The 23,765-nt window shown below is 45.3% G+C and overlaps 1 protein-coding gene and 1 pseudogene across 1 annotated transcript; both read left to right on the top strand.

The window, feature by feature from the left end:
- Positions 1–1,771: 1,771 nt before the first annotated feature.
- LOC141988510 (olfactory receptor 5AR1-like) lies at positions 1,772–2,716 on the top strand. Its single transcript, XM_074954307.1, has one exon. It carries the CDS (start codon positions 1,778–1,780, stop codon positions 2,714–2,716), a length of 939 nt encoding a protein of 312 aa, XP_074810408.1. The 5' UTR covers positions 1,772–1,777.
- A 14,603-nt stretch (positions 2,717–17,319) lies between these two features.
- LOC141989883 (olfactory receptor 5G9-like) lies at positions 17,320–18,258 on the top strand (annotated as a pseudogene).
- The last annotated feature ends 5,507 nt before the right edge of the window (positions 18,259–23,765 follow it).

Here is a 23,765-nt window from a genome sequence, read left to right as displayed (position 1 = left end):
TGACTCATTTATTTATTTATCACATTACAACTGAGCTCTGTGTGCAGATAATTTACTTGCAAGAGGGATAATTTTGTGAACTGCAGAAGTCCACAGCATGCTGTGTCCTCCCCTGATCTCCTCTGGTCATGATGTTGTCTCCATCAAGCAAAATGAGTGAACCTACCTTTTCTACTTTGGGGAGTAAACTAGCAAGGGAAGGACATAGGATACCATGGTGATTGGCATCCTATAAACAGCTAGATAATCTGGAGTGCTCTTAAACATTTTACAGGTTTTACACTCCACCTACTGGGGCCAGGAAAAGGTTACTCTGAAACCAGGAATGGCTCTGAAGATATCAGGTATGGCAGCAAAGAATTAGTATGTTCCACCTGTATCAAACTTTCTGGTCCTTTGATTCCAAATTTCTTGCTAAGGCTAGTTGAAATTTTTTCTTGAAAAGTGTTTTTGATGGGAAATTGGATTTTCCATTCAACTCTTTTTTCCATTAAATTATCTTTTCCCTGGAAATGATCAGCTTTCCATCAAAAAAGCAAAACTGCTCTCCTCCCTAAACCATGGCTGTGGAACTCTGGTGATGTTCTAGGGCAGTTCAGCAAGAGGAGAGGCCATCATGCATCATGGGAGATGTAGTCCAGCCTTGGGATCCTGGCCCATGGAAGAGATTGATGGTGTGTGGTATCTGAGGCACCCACGTCGTATTTCCGAGCTGAAATATTATGTTTTTAGAGAAAAGATTTTGGTCTCCCCGCACCCCCCCCCAAAAAAAAACCACAACGCTTTGTGCATCAGCTCTACGCAGTACCCAGCTTGCACTGAAAACAGCAGGATGAAATATACCCCAAACCTCATACTCTGTGACTCTGGTAGAAATTGCATCATTGAATTACACAGTAAGAAAGAGTAGGTCAAATTAATCCCCAGGGCACCAATTACACCGAGGGTGGCTTTGGTTCACTGAATGCATTAATTAGGTGTTGTGTCTCTCTGAGCTCAGGTATTCCCAGGGGCTTCAGGAATCATATCCCATAGATCACACATCTCAGTATAAAACTTCCTGAATGCTCCAAACTGGCAGTTTCTATCAATGGGGAAACACCACCATCTCTCTCTCTCTCTCTTCTCAGCAGGTACGTGCTATTGTCCTGAATTACAGTCACACGCACGCACGCAGACACCACGGGGATCAACAGGTATTGAATTCCAGACCTCCAGCACTTAAAGCCTCAGCTCCAACTCCTACCCCTTCAGCTAAAGGAGCGACCTCCTGGGTTGGAAAAAATAGGCACTTACCTAGTCACTGAAGCCAGGGCTTCCCATGATGTCTCTGGGTTTTCATACAGGCTCCAGTAAATGCCAAACAGCTTAATCAGCACAGTGAGCAACTTTACCACAGAGTGTGGAAAGATTGACATTCCTTTACTCTCACCCCTTCTTTAGTTAAGGAATAATCCCTTCAGACTGATTCTCGCACAGCACAGTCACAAGTTACTCTTTTCTGTTTGGATTAGTGAACAGGAGTGTTTGTGTGTGGGGCATGATTAACCTCCCTGTCATTGTATTTGCACAGCATGTGCATTTTATCGAACACCTGGAATGACCAGCTGTGAACATCTGGCTCTGTGGACTAAGCCCTTCCCGGAGTGGGTACTGATGTAAATTAAGAAACTGATCTCCATTTATCTTCTCTTACCTCATTACAGAGAAGGGACAGGTTTTCTGCGCCATCCACCTGCCCACATCTCTGTAGCTGCCTGATCTCTGTGCAGAGGAGATGGAAGAGGGAAATCACTCGGAGGTGACTGAATTCATTCTCTCAGGACTCACAGATTGTTCAGAGCTGCAGGTCCCCCTGTTTGTGGTGTTCCTACTGATTTATGGTATCACCCTGCTGGGGAATGGGGGGATGATCTTGTTAATTACAATTGACCCCCGACTCCACACCCCCATGTACTTTTTCCTCAGGAATTTGTCTTTCTGTGACCTCTGCTATTCCTCGATAATTTCCCCTAAGATGCTGCTTAATTTCTTAGCCGAGAGGAAAAGTATTTCTTACACTGCCTGCGCTGTGCAAATGTATTTCTCTGTTGTTTTTGGAGATGTTGAGTGCCTCCTGCTGGCTGTGATGGCATATGACCGTTATGTGGCCATCTGTAATCCGCTGCTCTATACGGTCACCATGTCCAGGAAGCTTTGTAAACAGCTTGTGGCTGGTGTGTACACTGTGGGGTTGGTGGATTCAATGATACACACATGTTGTACATTTAAGCTGTCATTCTGCAGCTCCAACATCATCAATCATTTCTTCTGTGACATCCCCCCGCTGTTAGTGCTCTCCTGCTCTGACACCCGCATCAATGAGATTGTGACGTTTGCCTTCATATGCTGTATTGTGGTGAGTAGCCTTGTGACAATCGTCCTCTCTTATGTCTATATCACTTCCACCATCCTGCAGATCCACTCTGCTAAGGGCCGGCACAAAGCCTTCTCCACCTGCACTTTCCACTTAACCGCTGTTGCCCTTTATTTTGGCACCCTCCTCTTCATGCACTTACGTCCCACCTCCAGCTATTCCATGGACACAGACAAAATGGCCTCAGTGTTTTACACGCTGGTGATCCCCATGTTGAACCCCCTCATCTACAGCCTGAGGAACACAGAGGTAAAGGATGCCTTGAGGAAAGCAATGAATAAATTCCTAACAAATTCTTGAATCTGATTAACTCTGTATTGGTTTAATTGTGGGGAGTGGAAACAGGTGAATTCAATTCCCAACCCATTGCAATGTAATTCGCAAAGCCCGTGGTAGTATTGTTCATTATTGTAGTGTTATTACTATTAATTTGTTTGTATTTCAAGAAGGTCTGCAGGCCCCAACGGAGATCAGTGGACAAAACACGGGAAGAATCACAGGTCCAGAAAGAGAGAATGATTCTGTAGGTTGGTGGCTTAGGGGCATTCACCTAGAGGGTGAGATGCTCAACTTTATGTCTCTGTTCCAATGGTTATTTAATTAGTTATGCACAGTAGAACAACTTTGAAAGGTTTGGTCATAGAGACCCTCATTGGGACTGTCACCTTATGTGCTGAATTTACCTCTGATCCTGTTTTCCCGCCAGCCTGGGCCTACACAACCCTGCCTTATTGAGCCAGACATGCTAGCCTGCTGCAACACAGACCAAGGTCTGGGCCACACCCCCAAATCTGCAGATCTAGACTGAAACTAGCTCAGCGGGTTACCCGTTTCCGGCATGGAGACGCCTAGTTCCCATGGTATCTAATCCCCAAACAAATCCGTTTTACTCTGTATAAAGCTTATACAGGGTAAAATGATAAATGTTTGCCCTCTATATCACTGCAAGAGAGATATGCACCGCTGTTTGCCCCCTCCCCGGTAACAAATACTTACACTGAGTTTATAAATAAACAAAAGTGATTTTATTAAGTATAAAAAGTCGGATTAAAGTGGGTTTAAGTCATAACAGATAGAATAAAAGAAATCACAAAGTAAAATAAGCAAGGCTACTCTTAATAAACTCAGAAATCAGTTACAAATGTTAACTTCTCACCCAAGTTGTTACTTCAGGTAAAATCCTTCTCAGGTCAGATGCCTTTTCTGACGAGGGTCTCGCCTATTCTCACCCACCCCTGTGGTTACAGTCCTTTTGTTTCCAGGTGCTTGCAGGTATCTCTGTGGGGTCGGGAGGCCGTCTCTTAAGCCAGCTGAAGACACTCATTGTTTGCCTTCCACACTTAGATAGAACATCCCTAAGGCAGAAAACCTTTGTTTCAAATTCTAACCCACTCAGGAAAAGTACCAGCTTCAAGATGGATTTCAGTATCAGGTGACATGGTGACATGATGTTGCACCGCATAAAGCTTTATGGAAATATGCTTATGAATGTAAATATGACATGACTGGAATATATTTTATGCTACATCTGCCATGTAACATATCTCTGCAAAGGTTCTGAATACGGAATACATTCCTCCTATTTGTATGCATGTATCATTTTTGTATTCAAAGTTATGAATATTGGCTATGTACTTTTCTAATTTGAAATAGCCTTAGTGAAGCAGTTGGTCAGCTTCCTGGGAAAAGATTATTCTCAGTAAGTGCCCAGTCAAGAAACACTTAAACCAACAATGAACATGGAGACACCAATCCACATCTGAACTTTCCCAGGAATATGGTTTGGCTGGTAAGGAACTGAAACATGCATGGACATGTGACTTGCCCACGTGACTCCAAAACTCCATCTTGGAGCTGAAATTCTACACAGAGTGGGGGAGGTGTGTCCACCCACAAGAGAAAGTCTATTTAAACCCTTGGGGGACCCTCCATTTTGTCTTCAGCTGGCTCAAGACATATCCTGTGGGGGTGAAGAGGCTACCTGAAAGAAACTAGGACAAAGGTCAGTAACTACAGGGGGTGTGAGTGATTGCTGAGCCCAGACTAGAAGGAGACTAGTCCGTAAAAGAAAGCTTACTGGAATACCTCTGAGGGTGAGGTTTTATCTGTATTCAGTTTTCTTACTGTATTAGGCAAAGACTTGCATGTTCTATTTTATTTTGTTTGGTAATTCACTTTGTCCTGTCTGTTACTGCTTGGAACCACTTAAATCCTACTTTCTGTATTGAATAAATTCACTTTTTACTTATTATTTAACCCAGAGTATGTATTAATACCGGGGGGGGTGTGTGGAAAACAGCTGTGCATATCTCTCAATCAGTGTTTTTGAGGGCAAACAATTTATGAGTTTACCCTGTATAAGCTTTATACAGGGTAAAATGGATTTACTTGGGGTTTAGACCCCACTGGGATTTGGGCAACTGAGTGTTAGAGACAAGAAAACTTCTTAAGCTGCTTTCAGTTAAGCCTGCAGTTTGGGGGACATGGTTCAGACCTGGGTCTGTGTTTGTATCCAGCAAGTGTGTCTGAAACAACCAGGCAGGGTTCTGGAGTCCGAAACTTGCAGGGAAGACAGGGGCAGAAGTAGACTTGGCACATCAGTTGGCAGCCCCAAGGGGTTTCTGTTATCCAACCCATCAAATTCTTCCTGGTTTGACCCACACATACACAGGAAGACTTGCAGGTAAACAGAGCCATCCACAGTCTATTGATTCTCAAGCACCTTTAATGACTTCCACTTAATGTGTCTAAATCAGTAATACAAGTTTATATCTTATTCTCTAAACTCAGAAATAGAAATAATCCACGTAAACAAATAGGATGAACACACTTAGTAGATTATAAGCTTTATAATGATATGTTACATGGAGCACTTAGCATAAAGCATATTCCTGTGATGTCACATTAATAAGCATATTTTCATAAAGCATATGCAGTGCAATGTCACACAGAGCTTTGCCCAGCCCTGGACAGAAGGGGGAATTGAACCTGGATCTCCCACCTCAGAGATGAACACCCCAGCTATTGGGCTAAAAATTACAAAGGGAAGGACCACCACTGCCTCTTACAGTGGCTGTCTTGCATCCGGCACCTAAACCGTCCCCCCGCACACAAGCATTGTTTTTGGCAAAGCTATTAGGAGTATTTGTGACACATTTGTGAAGAGTTTCAGGTCAATCCAAACAGTATTGTTTTTGACAATAAATGATTAGTCCAGAAGAAATTCACCCATTTCTACACACATTTGTGTCCCAATGCTGGGAAATTACTGAAAGAGACATTTGGAGAGGTGACCACCAAATAAAGTGGAATACATTTACCTCAGTTTTGTATCATATTAAAAAGATCTCACGGGAGAGACAGCGATCCAGGCCAGCTGATGTTCTGTCCCTCTGTGTTCCATTTCAAGAAGGAAAGACATTGCAACAACATTAATTCCATTTGCTGTGCACACCTGTTGTCCTGGGAGCAAAGATGCTCCAGGGGGTAAATCTCAAAGTCATCAAATCCAAATTTAACCTCTGCCACCCAAGGAAGCAGCGACAGATGTATTAAGGGTAATATTGGTGTGGATAGCAAGCAGGGAAAGATTCATCTCTAAATATGATTTCTGGGTTCTGAGCAGGTACTGCTTCCGTCCTTCTCAACTCATTGAAAGTGAAGTGAGGAAAAACAAAGAGGTACCACCAAGTCATGGGCAAACAAGTCAGTTTCAGAGCACTTCAGCCTTTAATTGAAATGACAGTGAGCCATTCATAGAATCATAGAATATCAGGGTTAGAAGGGACCTCAGGAGGTCATCTAGTAGAACCCCCTGCTCAAAGTAGTACCAATCCCCAACTAAATCATCCCAGCCAGGGCTTTGTCAAGCCTGACCTTAAAAACTTCTAAGGAAGGAGATTCCACCACCTCCCTAGGTAACACATTCCAGTGTTTCACCACCCTCCTAGTGAAAACATTTTCCCTAATATCCAACCTAAACCTCCCCCACTGCAACTTGAGACCATTACTCCTTGTTCTGTCATCTGCTACCACTGAGAACAGTGTAGAGCCATCCTCTTTGGAACCCCCTTTCAGGTAGTTGAAAGCAGCTATCAAATCCCCCCTCATTCTTCTCTTCCGCAGACTAAACAATCCCAGTTCCCTCAGCCTATCCTCATAAGTCATGTGTTCCAGACCCCTAATCATTTTTGTTGCCCTCCGCTGGATGCTTTCCAATTTTTCCACATCCTTCTTGTAGTGTGGCGCCCAAAACTGGACACAGTACTCCAGATGAGGCCTCACCAATGTCAAATAGAGGGGAACAATCACGTCCCTCGATTGCTGGCAATGCCCCTACTTATACATCCCAAAATGCCATTGGCCTTCTTGGCAACAAGGGCACACTGTTGACTCATATCCAGCTTCTCGTCCACTGTAATCCCTAGGTCCTTTTCTGCAGAACTGCTGCCTAGCCACTCGGTCCCTAGTCTGTAGCAGTGCATGGGATTCTTCAGTCCTAAGTGCAGGACTCTGCACTTGTCCTTGTTGAACCTCATCAGATTTATTTTGGCCCAATCCTCCAATTTGTCTAGGGCCCTCTGTATCCTATCCCTACCCTCCAGCATATCTACCTCTCCTCCCACTTTAGTGTCATCTGCAAACTTGCTGAGGGTGCAATCCACACCACCCTCCAGATCATTTATGAAGATATTGAACAAAACCGGCCCCAGGACTGACTCTTGGGGCACTCCACTTGATACCGGCTGCCAGCTAGACATGGAGCCATTGATCACTACCCGTTGAGCCCGACAATCTAGCCAACTTTCTATCCACCTTATAGTCCATTCATCCAGCCCATACTTCTTTAACTTGCTGGCAAGAATACTGTGGGAGACTGTGTCAAAAGCTTTGCTAAAGTCAAGGAACAACACATCCACCACTTTCCCCTCATCCACAGAGCCAGTTATCTCATCATAGAGGGCAATTAGATTAGTCAGGCATGATTTGTCCTTGGTGAATCCATGCTGACTGTTCCTGATCACTTTCCTCTCCTCTAAGTGTTTCAGAATTGATTCCTTGAGGACCTGCTCCATGGTTTTTCCAGGGACTGAGGTGAGGCTGACTGGCCTGTAGTTCCCTGGATCCTCCTTCTTCCCTTTTTAAAAGATAGGCGCTACTTTAGCTTCTTTTAATCTTCAATCTTACTTAGGGTATGTCTCCACTATGGAATTAGGTCGAATTTATAGAAGTCGTTCTTTTAGAAATCGGTTTTATATATTCAAGTGTGTGTGTCCCCACAGAAAATGCTCTAAGTGCCTTAAGTGCATTAACTCAGCAGAGTGCTTCCACAGTACCGAGGCTAGAGTCGACTTCCAGAGCGTTGCACTGTGGGTGGCTATCCCACAGTTCCCGCAGTCTCCGCTGCCCATTGGAATTCTGGGTTGAGATCCCAATGCCTGATGGGGCTAAAACATTGTTGCGGGTGGTTCTGGGTACATATCGGCAGGCCCCCGTTCCCTCCCTCCCTCCGTGAAAGCAAGGGCAGACAATCGTTTCGTGCCTTTTTTCCTGAGTTACCTGTGCAGACACCATACCACAGCAAGCATGGAGCCCGCTCAGGTAACCGTCACCCTATGTCTCCTGGGTGCTGGCAGACGTGCATTGCTACACAGCAGCATCAACCCCTTGCCTTGTGGCAGCAGACGGTACAGTACGACTGGTAGCCGTCATCGTCATGTCCGAGGTGCTCCTGGCCACGTCGGCCAGGAGCGCCTGGGCAGACATGGGCGCAGGGACTAAATTTGGAGTGACTTGACCAGGTCATTCTCTTTAGTCCTGCAGTCAGTCCTATTGCACCGTCTTATGGTGAGCAGGCAGGCAATACGGATTGCTAGCAGTCCTATTGCATCATCTTCTGCCGGGCAGCCATGAGATGTGGATGGCATGCAGTCCTTCTGCACCGTCTGCTGCCAGCTAAAGGTGTAAAAGATAGATGGAGTGGATCAAAACAAGAAATAGACCAGATTTGTTTTATACTCATTTGCTTCCCCTCCCCGCCCCGTCTAGGGGACTCATTCCTCTAGGTCACACTGCAGTCACTCATAGAGAAGGTGCAGTGAGGTAAATCTAGCCATGTATCAATCAGAGGCCAGACTAACCTCCTTGTTCCAATAAGAACAATAACTTAGGTGCACCATTTGTTATTGGAACCCTCCGTGAAGTCCTGCCTGAAATACTCCTTGATGTAAAGCCACCTCCTTTGTTTATTTTAGCTCCCTGAAGCCAAACCTGTAAGCCGTGTCGTCAGTCGCCCCTCCCTCCATCAGAGCAACGGCAGACAATCGTTCCGTGCCTTTTTTCTGGGCGGACGCCATACCAAGGCAAGCATGGAGGCCGCTCAGATCACTTTGGCAATTAGGAGCACATTAAACACCACACACATTATCCAGCAGTATATGCAGCACCAGAACCTGGCAGAGCGATACCGGGCGAGGAGGCGACGTCAGCGCAGTCACGTGAGTGATCAGGACATGGACACAGATTTCTCTGAAAGCATGGGGCCTCCCAATGCATGCATCATGGTGCTAATGAGGCAGGTTCATGCTGTGGAACGCCGATTCTGGGCTCGGGAAACAAGCACAGACTGGTGGGACCGCATAGTGTTGCAGGTCTGGGACGATTCCCAGTGGCTGTGAAATTTTCGCATGCATAAGGGCACTTTGTGACTTGCTTTCCCCTGCCCTGAAGCGCATGAATACCAAGATGAGAGCAGCCCTCACAGTTGAGAAGCGAGTGGCGATAGCCCTGTGGAAGCTTGCAATGCCAGACAGCTACCGGTCAGTTGGGAATCAATTTGGAGTGGACAAATCTACTGTGGGGGTTGCTGTGATGCAAGTAGCCCATGCAATCAAAGATCTGCTGATATCAAGGGTAGTGACCCTGGGAAATGTGCAGGTCATAGTGGATGGCTTTGCTGCAAGGGGATTCCCTAACTGTGGTGGGGCCATAGACGGAACCCATATCCCTATCTTGGCACCGGAGCACCAAGCCGGCGAGTACATAAACCGCAAGGGGGTACTTTTCAATAGTGCTGCAAGCTCTGGTGGATCACAAGGGACATTTCACCAACATCAACGTGGGATGGCCGGGAAAGGTACATGACGCTCGCATCTTCAGGAACTCTGGTCTGTTTCAAAAGCTGCAGGAAGGGACTTTATTCCCAGACCAGAAAATAACTGTTGGGGATGTTGAAATGCCTATATGTATCCTTGGGGACCCAGCCTACCCCTTAATGCCATGGCTCATGAAGCCGTACACAGGCAGCCCGGACAGTAGTCAGGAGCTGTTCAACTACAGGCTGAGCAAGTGCAGAATGGTGGTAGAATGTGCATTTGGACGTTTAAAGGCGCGCTGGCGCAGTTTACTGACTCGCTTAGACCTCAGCGAAACCAATATTCCCACTGTTATTACTGCTTGCTGTGTGCGCCACAATATCTGTGAGAGTAAGGGGGAGATGTTTATGGCGGGGTGGGAGTTTGATGCAAATCGCCTGGCTGCTGATTACGCGCAGCCAGACACCAGGGTGGTTAGAAGAGCACAGGAGGGCGCGGTATGCATCAGAGAAGCTTTGAAAACCAGTTTCATGACTGGCCAGGCTACGGTGTGAAAGTTCTGTTTGTTTCTCCTTGATGAAACCCCCCGCCCCTTGGTTCACTCTACTTCCCTGTAAGATAACCACCCTCCCCTCCTCCCTTCGATCATTGCTTGCAGAGGCAATAAAGTCATTGTTGCTTCACATTCATGCATTCTTTATTCATTCATCACTCAAATAGGGGGATAACTACCAAGGTAGCCCAGGAGGGGTGGTGGAGGAGGGAAGGAAAATGCCACACAGCACTTTAAAAGTTTACAACTTTAAAATTTATTTAATGCCAGCCTTCTTTTTTGGGGGCAATCCTCTGTGGCGGAGTGGCTGGTTGGCCGGTGGCCCCCCCCACCGCGTTCTTGGGCATCTGGGTGTGGAGGCTATGGAACTTGGGGAGGAGGGCGGTTGGTTACACAGGGGCTGTAGTGGCAGTCTGTGCTCCAGCTGCCTTTGCTGCAGCTCAACCATACACTGGAGCATACTGGCTTGGTCCTCCAGCAGCCTCAGCATTGAATCCTGCCTCCTCTCATCACACTGCCGCCACATTGGAGCTTCAGCCCTGTCTTCAGCCCGCCACTTACTCTCTTCAGCCCACCACCTCTCCTCCCAGTCATTTTGTGCTTTCCTTCACTCTGACATTATTTGCCTCCACGCATTCGTCTGTGCTCTGTCAGTGTGGGAGGACAGCAAGAGCTCTGAGAACATTTCATCACGAGTGCGCTGTTTTTTTTCTTTCTAATCTTCACTAGCCTCTGGGAAGGAGAAGATCCTGTGATCATTGAAACACATGCAGCTGGTGAAGAAAAAAAAAGGGACAACGGTATTTAAAAAGACACATTTTATAAAACAGTGGCTACACTCTTTCAGGGTAAACCTTGCTGTTAACATTACAAACATAGCACATGTGCTTTCGTTACAAGGTCGCATTTTGCCTCCCCCCACCGCGTGGCTACCCCCTCAATCTTCCCCCCTCCCCGTGGCTAACAGTGGGGAACATTTCTGTTCAGCCACAGGCAAACAGCCCAGCAGGAACGGGCTCCTCTGAGTGTCCCCTGAAGAAAAGCACCCTATTTCAACCAGGTGACCATGAATGATATCTCACTCTCCTGAGGATAACACAGAGAGATAAAGAACGGATGTTGTTTGAACGCCAGCAAACATACACTGCAATGCTTTGTTCTACAATGATTCCCGAGTACGTGTTACTGGCCTGGAGTGGTAAAGTGTCCTACCATGAAGGACGCAATAAGGCTGCCCTCCCCAGAAACCTTTTGCAAAGGCTTTGGGAGTACATCCAGGAGAGCCATGAATGCCAGGGCAAAGTAATCCTTTCACATGGTTGCTTTTAAACCATGTATAGTATTTTAAAAGGTACACTCACCGGAGGTCCCTTCTCCGCCTGCTGGGTCCAGGAGGCAGCCTTGGGTGGGTTCGGGGGGTACTGGCTCCAGGTCCAGGGTGAGAAACAGTTCCTGGCTGTTGGGAAAAGAGGTTACTCTGCTTGCTTGCTGTGAGCTATCTACAACCTCCTCATCATCATCATCTTCTTCGTCCCCAAAACCTGCTTCCGTGTTGCCTCCATCTCCATTGAAGGAGTCAAACAACATGGCTGGGGTAGTGGTGGCTGAACCCCCTAAAATGACATGCAGCTTATCATAGAAGCGGCATGTTTGGGGCTCTGACCTGGAGCGGCCATTTGCCTCTCTGGTTTTCTGGTAGGCTTGCCTCAGCTCCTCAAGTTTCACGTGGCACTGCTTCGGGTCCCTGTTATGGCCTCTGTCCTTCATGCCCTGGGAGATTTTGACAAAGGTTTTGGCATTTCGAAAACTGGAACGGAGTTCTGATAGCACGGATTCCTCTCCCCATACAGCGATCAGATCCCATACCTCCCGTTCGGTCCATGCTGGAGCTCTTTTGCGATTCTGGGACTCCATCATGGTCACCTCTGCTGATGAGCTCGGCATGGTCACCTGCAGCTTGCCACGCTGGCTAAACAGGAAATGAGATTCAAAAGTTCGCAGTTCTGTTCCTGTCTACCTGGCCAGTGCATCTGAGTTGAGAGTGCTGTCCAGAGCGGTCACAATGGAGCACTCTGGGATAGCTCCCGGAGGCCAATACCATCGAATTGTGTCCACAGTACCCCAAATTCGACAAGACAAGGCCGATTTAAGAGCTAATCCACTTGTCAGGGGTGGAGTAAGGAAATCGATTTTAAGAGCCCTTTAAGTCGAAATAAAGGGCTTCATCGTGTGGACGGGTGCAGGTTTACATCGATTTAACGCTGCTAAATTCGACCTAAAGTCCTAGTGTAGACCAGGGCTTATTTTTCTGTCCCTATTTCCCTTACCCGAAATAAGCAATTCGAAAATACCGAACTAGTAACCTCTTTGTCTGTTCTCCACCCACCACACCCAAACCTCACATAAAATCACTACCATTGTCTCAAAGCAATCAGCTGTGCACAGACCCTGCTCAACTACACCACTGTGACAGATTGGGTCACAGAAAACCCTTTGGGACTGCCACCCGATGTGCTGAGTCTCCCTCTGAACCTGTTTTCCCTGCAAGCTTGGGACTTCAGTATCTTACCTTGTTGAAGCCAGATACACTTGCCAGCTGCAAACACAGATCCAAGTCTGAACCACATCCCCCACAAGCTGTATGCTTAAGTGAAAACAGCTAAAGTAGTGCTTCTGTCTCCAGCACTCAGATACCCAGCTCCCAATGGTGTCCAAGCCCCAAATAGATCCATTTTACTCTGTATAAAGCTATTCAGGGTAAACTCACAAACTGTTTGCCCTTTATAACACTGATTGAGAGATACACACAGCTGTTTGTCCCCTCCCGCCCCGCCCCCCCCCCCAGCCGGAACTAATACATATTCTGGGTTAATTGATACGTAAAACTTGATTTTATTAAATACAAAAAGTACCATTTACATGGTTCAAAGTAATAACAGACAGAAGGAAATGAATTACCAAACAAAATAAAATAAAACACTAAGTCTACACCTAATACAGTAAAAAAACTAAATGCAGGTAAATCTCACACTCAAAGATGTTGCAATAAGCCTGTTTTACAGACAAGACTTCCTCCTAGTCTGAGTCCAGCAATCACTCACACCCCTGTAGTTACTGTCCTTTGTTCTAGTTTCTTTCAGGCATCTCCTTGGGGTGGAGGGGCTGTCTTTTGTGCAAGCTGAAGACAAAATGGAGGGGTTTCCCCAGGGGCTTATATAGTCTCTCTTGTGGGTGGAAACCCCTTCCCCTCTCCTATGCAGAATCCTGCTCCAAGATGGAGTTTTGGAGTCACATGGGCAAGTCACATGTCCATGCATGACTCAGTTCCTTACAGGACGACGCCACATTCCCACGAAAGCTCACATGTGGATTGGCATCTCTCAAAGATCATTGTTAGCTTAAGTGTTTCTTGATTGTGCACTTACGGAGCATAGTCTTTTCTCAGTAAGCTGACCAACTGCTTTACTGAGGCTACTTAAAATCAAAGAAGTACAAAGCCAATATTCATAACTTTGAATACAAAATGATACATGCATGCAAATAGGATGAATATATTCTGTAGATCATAACCTTTGCAGAGATATGTTACATGGCATATCTAGCATAAAACATATTCCAGTTGTGTCATGTTTACATGCAGAAGCATATTTCTATAAAGCATTATGAGGTGCAAAGTCACACTCTGTTTCACAAACTATAAATTATAAGAAATAAATAAAATTAACAAAAGAATTGGGAGGGAGCTGGCCTGCTCGAAGATATTTTGTAGGAGCATCTGCAGACATGCTGCAGAGATCTTGAATGTTAACCACCAATTTGGGGAATATCCTCCTTTTTGCATCCTGCCCTGACATTGGCATTTTCAATGAGGACTGTCCAACGGACCTCCGGGTCACAGGAGGCACAGAAATGAGGAGAAGGATTATGAGCATCACTCCTAGAGGAAGTAGGGGCATAGTGATTCCTGGGCACAGACCTAGAGCGACAGAGTTGGGAGTCTCTGAATACAGAGATTGCTGGCTGTTGGTTGTTTCTACTGGTGTTCAGAGAAGGAGGACTTTGCGTCCATTCTTTGTAACCCCTCCCCCATGGATTATACAAAAGAATATAGCTGACTTGGATCATCAATTTTTCCTCCTAATGCAATCAACCCTGCAATGCCTCACGGGTTGGCACCATTTAGGAGAAGGAGGCACCAACATGCCCCAGAGCACAGATAATACCAACCAAGCCTGCACACCCATGGGCGATAATTTCTGCTTCCAGAGTGAAGAAGGGAAGAGTCATCACTGGGCCTGACATGGATCTCCTTGGCGGGAGGTGATGACGACAATGGTCTTGTACATCTGCAGCCACGGATCAGTGCATGGGCCCATCCCTGTGGTGACTTCACCCTTTCCCGTCAATCGAACATTCCTGTCAGTCAGCACCACACTGGGATATTTACTAGGTTGGTGGCTTTGGCATACCAGGGTCCAACCCAGACTAATCAGCAGCTGTGGCACACCTGCCTGCAACCTTGCAATGACTTGCTGAATTGTCTTCTACCTGGGCCACTCACAAACAACCATCTAGCATGCAAATCACACCCTGAGCATGTGTCTGTAACTACAGCCTGGCCAGGAATAGTTGGGTTACACTCAGGCTCTCACCACCCTTGGTTATACTGCAGGGGGACCCCAACACACTCCACAGTCTTCGATTTCCCTCCAGAAATTTACATCTTGTGCTGCCCAGTCCTCTCCTGGACAATATAAGCTATACTGTATATTATTTCTTTAATAGCACTAACATGCATGCCACTTAGTTTTTCAGGCACTTCTATTTAAATACACTGGATTAGATAAAACAATAAAACAAAGTTTATTGACTACAAAGATAGATTTTAAGTGAGTACAAAGAAGGAGTAATAGAAGTCAGAGATGGTTACAAGAAAAATTAAGCTGGAATGCAACTTGTGCCTTCATTAACAAATGATGTGAAATTCAAAGCAAAAGTTTCCTCACCACATGCTTTCAGCAGTCTTACTGACCAAACTTCTTAGCTCTGGACCCCTCCCCCAATTAAATCACTGCTTCCTTTTTCCCTTCAGAAGCAGTGAATCAATGGACAGAGAGAGAGAGAGAGAGAGATTGGTGCCTTGGGATGTCTGCCCCTTCTTTTTGTAGTCCTATCCCTCCTTTGAGAAACATTTCCACCTGGTTTCCAGACGACAAAACGTCTTTGTAGAAGGATGTTCCCTGCTGCTTTTCCCTCACCTTTTTTGGGCTTTCTTTGTTTCCCTTCCTGCTTAATGACTCTGATTACTGTTAAGACACAAAATTAACCAGCACACACATTTCTTTGTTTAAGACAGAATAGTTTGTCAGCCTCCTTTTGGAACATGTATTCATACCATGATACAGTGTAATCTTATAACTTCACAAACATTATAAAATATATTAATATTTGCGATGAGAGCATGACTATTTCTGGTTGACACATAGATTTACTTAGCATCTTACAGCTGAGCTCTCTGTGCAGATAATATGCGTACAAGCGGGATAGTTTTGTAAACTGCAGAAGTCCGTAGCATGCTGTGGCATCCCCCAGAACTCCTCTGGTCATCATGTGGTCTCCATCAAGCAAAATGACTGAACCCTTCATACTTTGGGGAGTAACCTAGCAAGGGAAGGACATGGGATATCATGGTGATTAGCATGCCATTCGTAGCTCAATAATCTGGAGTACTCTTACATGTCTTACAGGTTTACATTCCAGCTACTGGGCCCAGGACAAGGAAGTTACTCTGGAACCAGGAATAACTGAGAAGATACCAGCTACAGCCGGAAACAATTAGTATGTTTCACCTGTATCTAACTTTCTGGTCCTTTGATTCCAAATTTGTTGCTAAGGCTGGTTGAAAATTTTTCTTGACAAGTTTTTTTGATGGGAAATTGGACTTTATGTTTTACTATTTTTTCCAAGAAATTATGTTTCCCCTGGAAATTATAAGCTCTCCATCAAAAGTCCTCCATTGCTGTGGGACTCTGGTGATGTTCCAGGGCACTTCAGCAAGGGGAGAGACCATCATGCATCATGGGGGATGTAGTCCAACCTGGGAGCCTTACCCGTCGAAGAGTAGTAGGGAGTGTAGTAAGGTGGTGTGTAGTATCTGAGGAACCCCCATGGTACTTCCGAGTCGAAATATCAAGTTTTTACCTAAAAGATTTTGGTCTCAAAAAAAAAATTGTGGATCAGGTCTTCGGAGTATCTAGCTTGCACTGAAAGCAGCAGGATGAAATATGCCCCTAACCTCATACTCTGTAACTCTGATAGAAATTGCATCATTTAATAACACTGTAAGAAAGAGTAGGTCAAATTAATCCCCAGGGCACCAATTACACCGAGGGTGGCTTTGCTTCACTGAATGCATTAATTAGGTGTTGTGTCTCTCTGAACTCAGGTATTCCCAGTGGCTACAGGAATCATATCCCATAGATCACACATCTCAGTATAAAACTTCCCGAAGGCTCCGAACTGGCAGTTTCTATCAATGGGGAAACAGCACCACATCTCTCTTTCTCTTCTCAGCAGGTAGGTGTTATTGTGCTGAATTACAGTCAGACACAAACGCAGACACCACAGGGATCAGCAGGTATTGAATTCCAGACCTCCAGCACCAAAAGCCTCAGCCCCAACTCCTACCCCTTCAGCTAAAGGAGCGACCTCCTGGGTTGGAAAAAATAGGCGATTACCTAGTCACTGAAGCCAGGGCTTCCCATGATGTCTCTGGGTTTTTGTACAGGTTCCAGTAAATGCCAAAAAGCTTAATTAGCACAGTGAGCAACTTTACCTCAAACAGACATGCCAAGCCACAGAGCTCCCCTTGCCCAGAGAGAGTGGAAAGATTGACACTCATTTCCTCTCACCCCTTCTTTAGCTAAGGAATAATCCCTTCAGACTGATTCTCTCCCAGCAGAGTCACAAGTCACAGTTTTCTATTTGGAGTAGTGAACTGGCGTGTTTATGTGGGGGGCATGATTAACCTGCGTGTCATTGTATTTGCACAGCATGTGCATTTTATCGAACACCTGGAATGACCAGTTGTGAACATCTGGCTCTGTGGACTAAGCCCGTCCCGGAGTGGGTACTGATGTCCATTGAGAAACTGATCTCCATTTATCTTCACTTACTTCATTGCAGAGAAGAGACAGGTTTTCCGCACCATCCACCTGCTCACATCTCTGCAGCAGCCTGATCTCTGTTCAGAGGAGATGGAAGAGGGAAATCACTCGGAGGTGACTGAATTCATTCTCTCAGGACTGACAGATCGTCCGGAGCTGCAGGTCCCCCTATTTGGGTTGTTCCTACTGATTTATGGTGTCACCCTGGTGGGGAACGGGGGGATAATCTTGTTAATCACAATTGATCCCTGACTCCACACCCCCATGTACTTTTTCCTCAGGAATTTGTCTTTCTGTGACCTCTGCTTTTCCTTGATAATTTCCCCTAAGATGCTGCTTAATTTCTTAGCCGAGAGGAAAAGTATTTCCTACACTGCCTGCGCTGTGCAAATGTATCTCTCTATCGTTTTTGGAGATGTTGAGTGCCTCTTGCTGGCTGTGATGGCGTATGACCGTTATGTGGCCATCTGTAACCCGCTGCTCTATACGGTCACCATGTCCAGGCAGCTTTGTAAACAGCTGGTGGCTGGGGTGTACGCTGTGGGGGTGGTGGATTCAATGATATACACATGTTGTACATTTCGGCTGTCATTCTGCAGCTCCAACATCATCAATCATTTCTTCTGTGACGTCCTCCCACTGTTGGCGCTCTCCTGTTCTGAAACCCGCATCAATGAGATTGTGATGTTTTCTTTCATGAGCTGCATTACAGGGAGCAGCTTTGTGACTGTCCTCCTCTCCTATGTCTATATCATCTCCGCCATCCTACAGATCCGCTCTCCCGAGGGCCGGCACAAAGCCTTCTCCACCTGCACTTTCCACTTGACCTCTGTGGTCCTGTCTTTTGGCACCCTCTTCTTCACGTATTTAAGTCCCACCTCCAGCAAGTCCATGGACAGAGACAAAGTGACCTCAGTGTTTTACACTCTGGTGATCCCTATGTTGAACCCCCTCATCTACAGCCTGAGGAACACGGAGGTGAAGGACGCCCTGAGGAAAGCAATGAATAAACTGCTAACCAATTCTTGAATCTGTTTAAGTCTGTATTGGTTTAGTGGTTGGGAGTGGAAACAGGTGAATTCAATTCCCAGCCCATTACAAAGTAATTTCGCAGAGCCCGTGGGAGTATTGTTCTCTATTGTATTGTTATTATTATTAATTTTTTTTGTATTCTGACAAGGTCTGCAGGTCCCAACTGAGATCAGTGGACAAAACATGGGAACCATCATAGGGTCAGAGAGAGAGAGAATGATTTTATGAGCTCGTGGTTATGGGCATTCACTTAGAGGGTGACATATTCAAGTTCACGTCTCAGGACATTGGGTGGCAGTTCCAAAGGGGTTTCTGTGGCCCAACCCATTACACAGAGTTCAGGAATAAAATTAGGAATAAAAAAGTATGTGTGTGGTCGGAGATAGGTAGTTTAGGTTGGACATTTTTCAAAACATCTCAACAGTGAGGGTGGCTGTGCACTGGAATAACTTGCCTAGGAAGGTTGTGGAATCTCCACCACTGGAGATTTTTAAGAGCCGGTTACACAAACACCTGCCAGGGATGGTAGATAATACTCAGTTGTGCTGTGAGTGCAGGGAAGTGGAGTAGATGACCTCTTGAGGTCCCTTACAGTCCTGTGGTTCTATGATCGCATAAGGAGCCCTGCACTGGGAGGAAGGGGGACACCAGCCTGAGCACTGGGCAGGGCAAGGGACACAGACCCACCAACACTTGATATTCAGCTCCACTGTACCCCCCAACACATGCACACACAGAGTGCCTAATGCACACCAAATGCACACACACACAGAAGGCGCAGTACACACTCACACAATGCCCACTACAACACACACAGAACCAACTGCACACGAACACACACACACAGCCCAACACTGAGCTCAATCAGTACGCAGAATAATCTCTACTGGGAGCTGGGACAGCTGCAATATTTCCAACTTGTCTGAACAAAGAGAACCGAAGGGGATTCTGCTGCCCTGGCAGGGAGATAGGACTAGATTTCCCAACTGCTCTTTTCCATCAACAGCTTTTCTGAGGCCTGGTTTAGGCTTAAAAAATAGATCAACAGAGCTCTGTCACACAAGGAGGGGAAATTTTCACACCCTGTGCAAGGTAGTTAGCTAGTGCTGACCCTTAGTATCATTCTTCCATTGACCTAGCTACTGCCTCTCGGGGAAGTGGATTAACTACATCGAAGGAAAACACTTCCATAAATGTGGAAAGCATGTGCACTATGACACTGATGCACACCATAGCTGAGTCAATGTAATGGCTTTAGTATTGGCATTCTCTGAATCAATCGGGGTTGTTTCCCACTTCCAATTAAAGCAAATTTTCTCTCCTTTTCCATCATTTCAATTATAGTTTGAAATGTTCTGAAACTGATTTGTTTGCCCATGACTTGGTGGTACCTCTTTGTTCTTCCTCCCTTCACTGACAATGAGTTAAGAGGGACGGAAGCAGTACCTGCTCAGAACCCTAAAATCAGACATAGAGTCAAATCTTTCCCTGTTTGCTAGCCACACCAGAGTAACCCTTAATACCTCTGGAGCTGCTTCCTTGGCCAGAAGAGGTTAAATTTGGCTTTTCTGACTTTGGGATTTGCTCCCTGGAGCATCTTTGCTCCCAGGACAACAGGTATGCACAGCAAATGGAATTAATGTTGTTGCCGTGTATTTCCTTGTGGAAATGGAACACAGACGGCCAGAGAATCAGCTGGTCTGTATCGCTGTCTCTCCCTTGTGGTCATTTTAGCATGATACAAAACTGAGGTGACTATATTCCACTTTATTTGTTGGTCACCTCTCCAAATGTCTCTTTAAGTAATTTCCCAGTGTTGGGAAGCAAAGGTGTCTAGAAATGAGTGAATTTCTTCTGGACTCATGATTTATTGTCAAAAACAATAAAGTTCGGATTGACATGAAACTCTTCACAAATGTGTTACAGATACACCAAATAGCTTTGTCCCAAAACAATGTGTGTGTGCTGGGGGAGGATTTAGATGCCGGTCACAACACAGCCGCTGCAGGAGGCGGTGGTGGTCCTTCCCTTTGGAATTTTTAGCCCAATAGTTGGGGGTGTTCACTTGTGAGATGGGAGATCCAGGTTCAATTCCGCCTTCTGCCCTGTGCTTGGCAAAGCTCTGTGTGACATTGCACTCCATATGCTTTCTGAAAATATCCTTCTGAATAAGACATAACCGGAATATACTTTATATTCAGTGCCCCTTGTAACATATCGTTATAAATCTTATCATCGACGAAGCGTGTTCATCCTATTTGTTTACATGGATTTTTTTTTTATGTCTGGAATTAGGAGAATAAGATATAAACTTGTATTACTGATTTAGACATATTAAGTGGAAGCCTTTAAAGGTGCTTCAGAATCAATGAACTGTGAATGGCTTTATTTACCTGCAAGCCTTCCTGTATAGGTGTGGGAGAAACCAGGAAGAATGGCGATTGGGGTCTTATAGTGACATGTGACCATGTCACCAGATACTGAGCTCCATCTTGAAGCTGGTACTTTTCCTGAAGGGAGTGGAATTCGAAGCAAAGTTTTCCCACCTTGGGGAAGTTCTATATAAAGTGGGGAAGCAAACAATGAGTGTCTTCAGATGGCTTAAGGTGTCCCCACAGTGATACCTACAAGCACCTGGAAACACAAGGACTGTAACCACAGGGCTGGGTGAGAACAGGCTGGATCCAGGTCAGAAAATGCAGCTGGTCTGAGAAGGATTTTACCTGAAATAACAACTGGGGTGAAAAGTTAACATTTGTAACTGATTTCTGAGTGTATTAAGCTTAGCCTTGCATGTTTTACTTTTTGATTTACTTTGTTCTATCTGTTACAACTTAAAATCACTTAAATCCTAACTTTATACTTAATAAAATCACTTTTGTTGATTTATAAACTCAGTGTGAGTAATTGTTACCTTGGGGGGCAAATAGCTGTGCGTATCTTTCTTGAAGTGATATAGGGGGTGAACATGTATCATTTTACCCTGCAGAAGCTTTATACAGAGTAAAATGGATTTGTTTGGGGTTTTGATCTCATTGGGAGCTCGGTATCTGCATGCTGGAGACAGGTATCCTACTGAGCTTGTTTTAATCTAGATCTGTAGCTTTGGGGGGTAACCCAGACCTGGGGTCTGTGTTGTAGCAGACTGGCTTGTCTGGCTCAAGAAGGCAGGGTTCTGGAGTCCAAGGATGGCAGGGAAAACCAGCTCACGGGTAATTTCAGCACATCAGCTGACAGTCCCAAAGGGGGTCTCTGTGACACACCATGCATTTGGGTTTCCTGCATTTCCAAAAAACATCCCAGCCCCTTGGGTGATGTGCTATTCCAGTCTGGGTTTCTCTCAATCTCTCCTTTCAAAGTTTTTCTACTGTGGATAACTAATTAAATAATCATTATACAGCTTTATACAGAGTAAAATGGATTTATTTGGGGTTTAGAACCCTTTGGAAGCTGGGTGTCTGCGTGCTAGAGACAGGTATCCTGCTGAGCTGGTTTCAGTCTAGATCTGCAGTTTTGGGGGTGTGGCCCAGATCCTTGGTCTGTGTTGCAGCAGGCTAGCATGTCTGGCTCAACAAGGCAGGGTTCTGGAGGCCCAGGCTGGCAGGGAAATCAGCACACCAGATGACAGGAGGGAGGGAGGTGGGTTGCATGCTTGGAGATACTTTGTTTCAGCAGCTGCAGAGATCTTAAGTGTTAACCACCAGTGACTAACACATGCAGTGAAATACAGTCACCTCTGTTTCGTATTATATTCAAAAGGCCTCACAGGAAGAGACAGTGATCGAGACCATCTGATTCTCTCACCCTCTGAGTTCCATTTCCACAAGGAAAGACTCAGGAACAACATTAATTGTATGTGCTGTGCACACTTGTTATCCTGGGAGCAAATCTCAAAGTCAACCCAGGAAGCAGCTCCCTAGGTACTAAGGGAAATGTTGGTGTGGTCAGCAAACAGGGAAAGATTCAACTCTGATTTTACGGTTCTGATTTTAGGGTTCTGAGCAGGTACTGCTTCTGTCCTCAACTCATTGTCCGTGAAGGAAGGGAAAACAAAGAGGTACCACCAAATCATGGGCAAACAAGTCAGTTTCAGTGCATTTCAGCCTTTAATTGAAATGACAGTGAGCCATTCATGGGAGGGAAAGGAAGGAATTATTCTGAGAGGAGAAATTTCAACTTTTGTGAACATATTTACCTATCAAAAGAAGGAAAGAGCTTTACAAGGGAGGGAGAAGAGTGATTGGAAAAGGAGAGAAAAATAGCTTTACGAGGAAAGAGGAAAACTCCCCCATCAATTCAGGTAATGTCTATACTAAGGCCATTACATTGACTCAGCTATGCTGTGCAACAGTGATGTAGTGTAGATGCTTTCCACATTCTTGAATCTGTTTAACTCAGTACTGGTTTAGTGATGGGGAGTGGAAACAGGTGAATTCAATTCCCATCCCATTATAAAGTAATTTTGCAGAGCCCGTGGGAGTATTGTTCTTTATTATATTGTTATTACTATGAATTTGTTTATATTCCAACGAGGCCTGCAGGCCCCAACTAAAATCAGGGCTTTATTCGGCTATTACCCCATCAAAATTCCAGGAGGCACCTGTTTCAGATGTGTGAATATTTGTGACGTGCTTCAAAACCATAGAGGTATTTGTACTGGGGAGGAAGAGGGGGCGTCTAATCTATCTTCTTTTGCTTTGTAGTGGGTTTGGTTTTTGTTATGCAGTTGCAAGATTGAAGTGTGTGGTTTCCATGGTGGAACCAAAGGGAGTTTTGCACACCCTCCTGATATTCTGCAGCCCCCTATGTTCTCTGTGGGGTTGTTGTAGATTGTTGCCTGGTTTGTATCCATTCATGTGGAGGAGAAAGGTGATTTCCATCAAAATGGCCTTTATTTTAAGTTAAGGGAGCAACAAAACAAGTAAGAACAAGGGTAACATATCCAAAAGAGAACACGGTGTGTGTGCATCCACTCTGAGAATCTGCACTGAACTGAATACAAAATAATGTGGAAAGGGTGAGTTTTCTCTAGTACATAAATTAAACAGAAAGAAAAAGTCATTTCAGACATTAAATGTTTATACCACATCAGCAGGTTAGCTATGAGGTCGTACTCTTCGTTCTGCGGGTAAGTCCTATGGACTCTGAAGAATAGGGATTCTGGGAATTGTACAGCTCGGGTTGCGGAGAATGAGAAATGGCTAGAGCTGGGCCAATAGCAGATTTTTGAATTCATGGGTGGTTACAAAACCATGGGTGGTTACAAAAAATGGAAAAACAAATTCAGTTCAACCTGATCCAAATCTGAAAATTCCTTAAATGTTTGGCAAATTCAAAACACTGACAGAAATGTCCTGTGGGGTCGAAGGAACTATTTAGCATGACCAGAAATGGAACATTTCCTTTCCTTCCTGGATACTTTTTTACATAAATGCAAAGACAATGTATGGCCACACTGACAAAATGAATGGAAAGGGAAGAGACAGTAATGGTGCTGCTTCTCT

The sequence above is a fragment of the Natator depressus genome, chromosome 6 (genome assembly GCF_965152275.1).
Source record: "Natator depressus isolate rNatDep1 chromosome 6, rNatDep2.hap1, whole genome shotgun sequence".
Lineage (NCBI taxonomy): Eukaryota > Metazoa > Chordata > Testudines > Cheloniidae > Natator > Natator depressus.
The sequence above is the reverse complement of the archived record's forward strand: the minus strand, read 5'-3'. Positions and strand labels throughout refer to the sequence as shown.

Coding starts and splice junctions, on each gene's coding strand:
- LOC141988510 (XM_074954307.1), top strand. CDS start 1,778: ATGGAAGAGGGAAATCACTCGGAGGTGACTGAATTCATTCTCTCAGGA.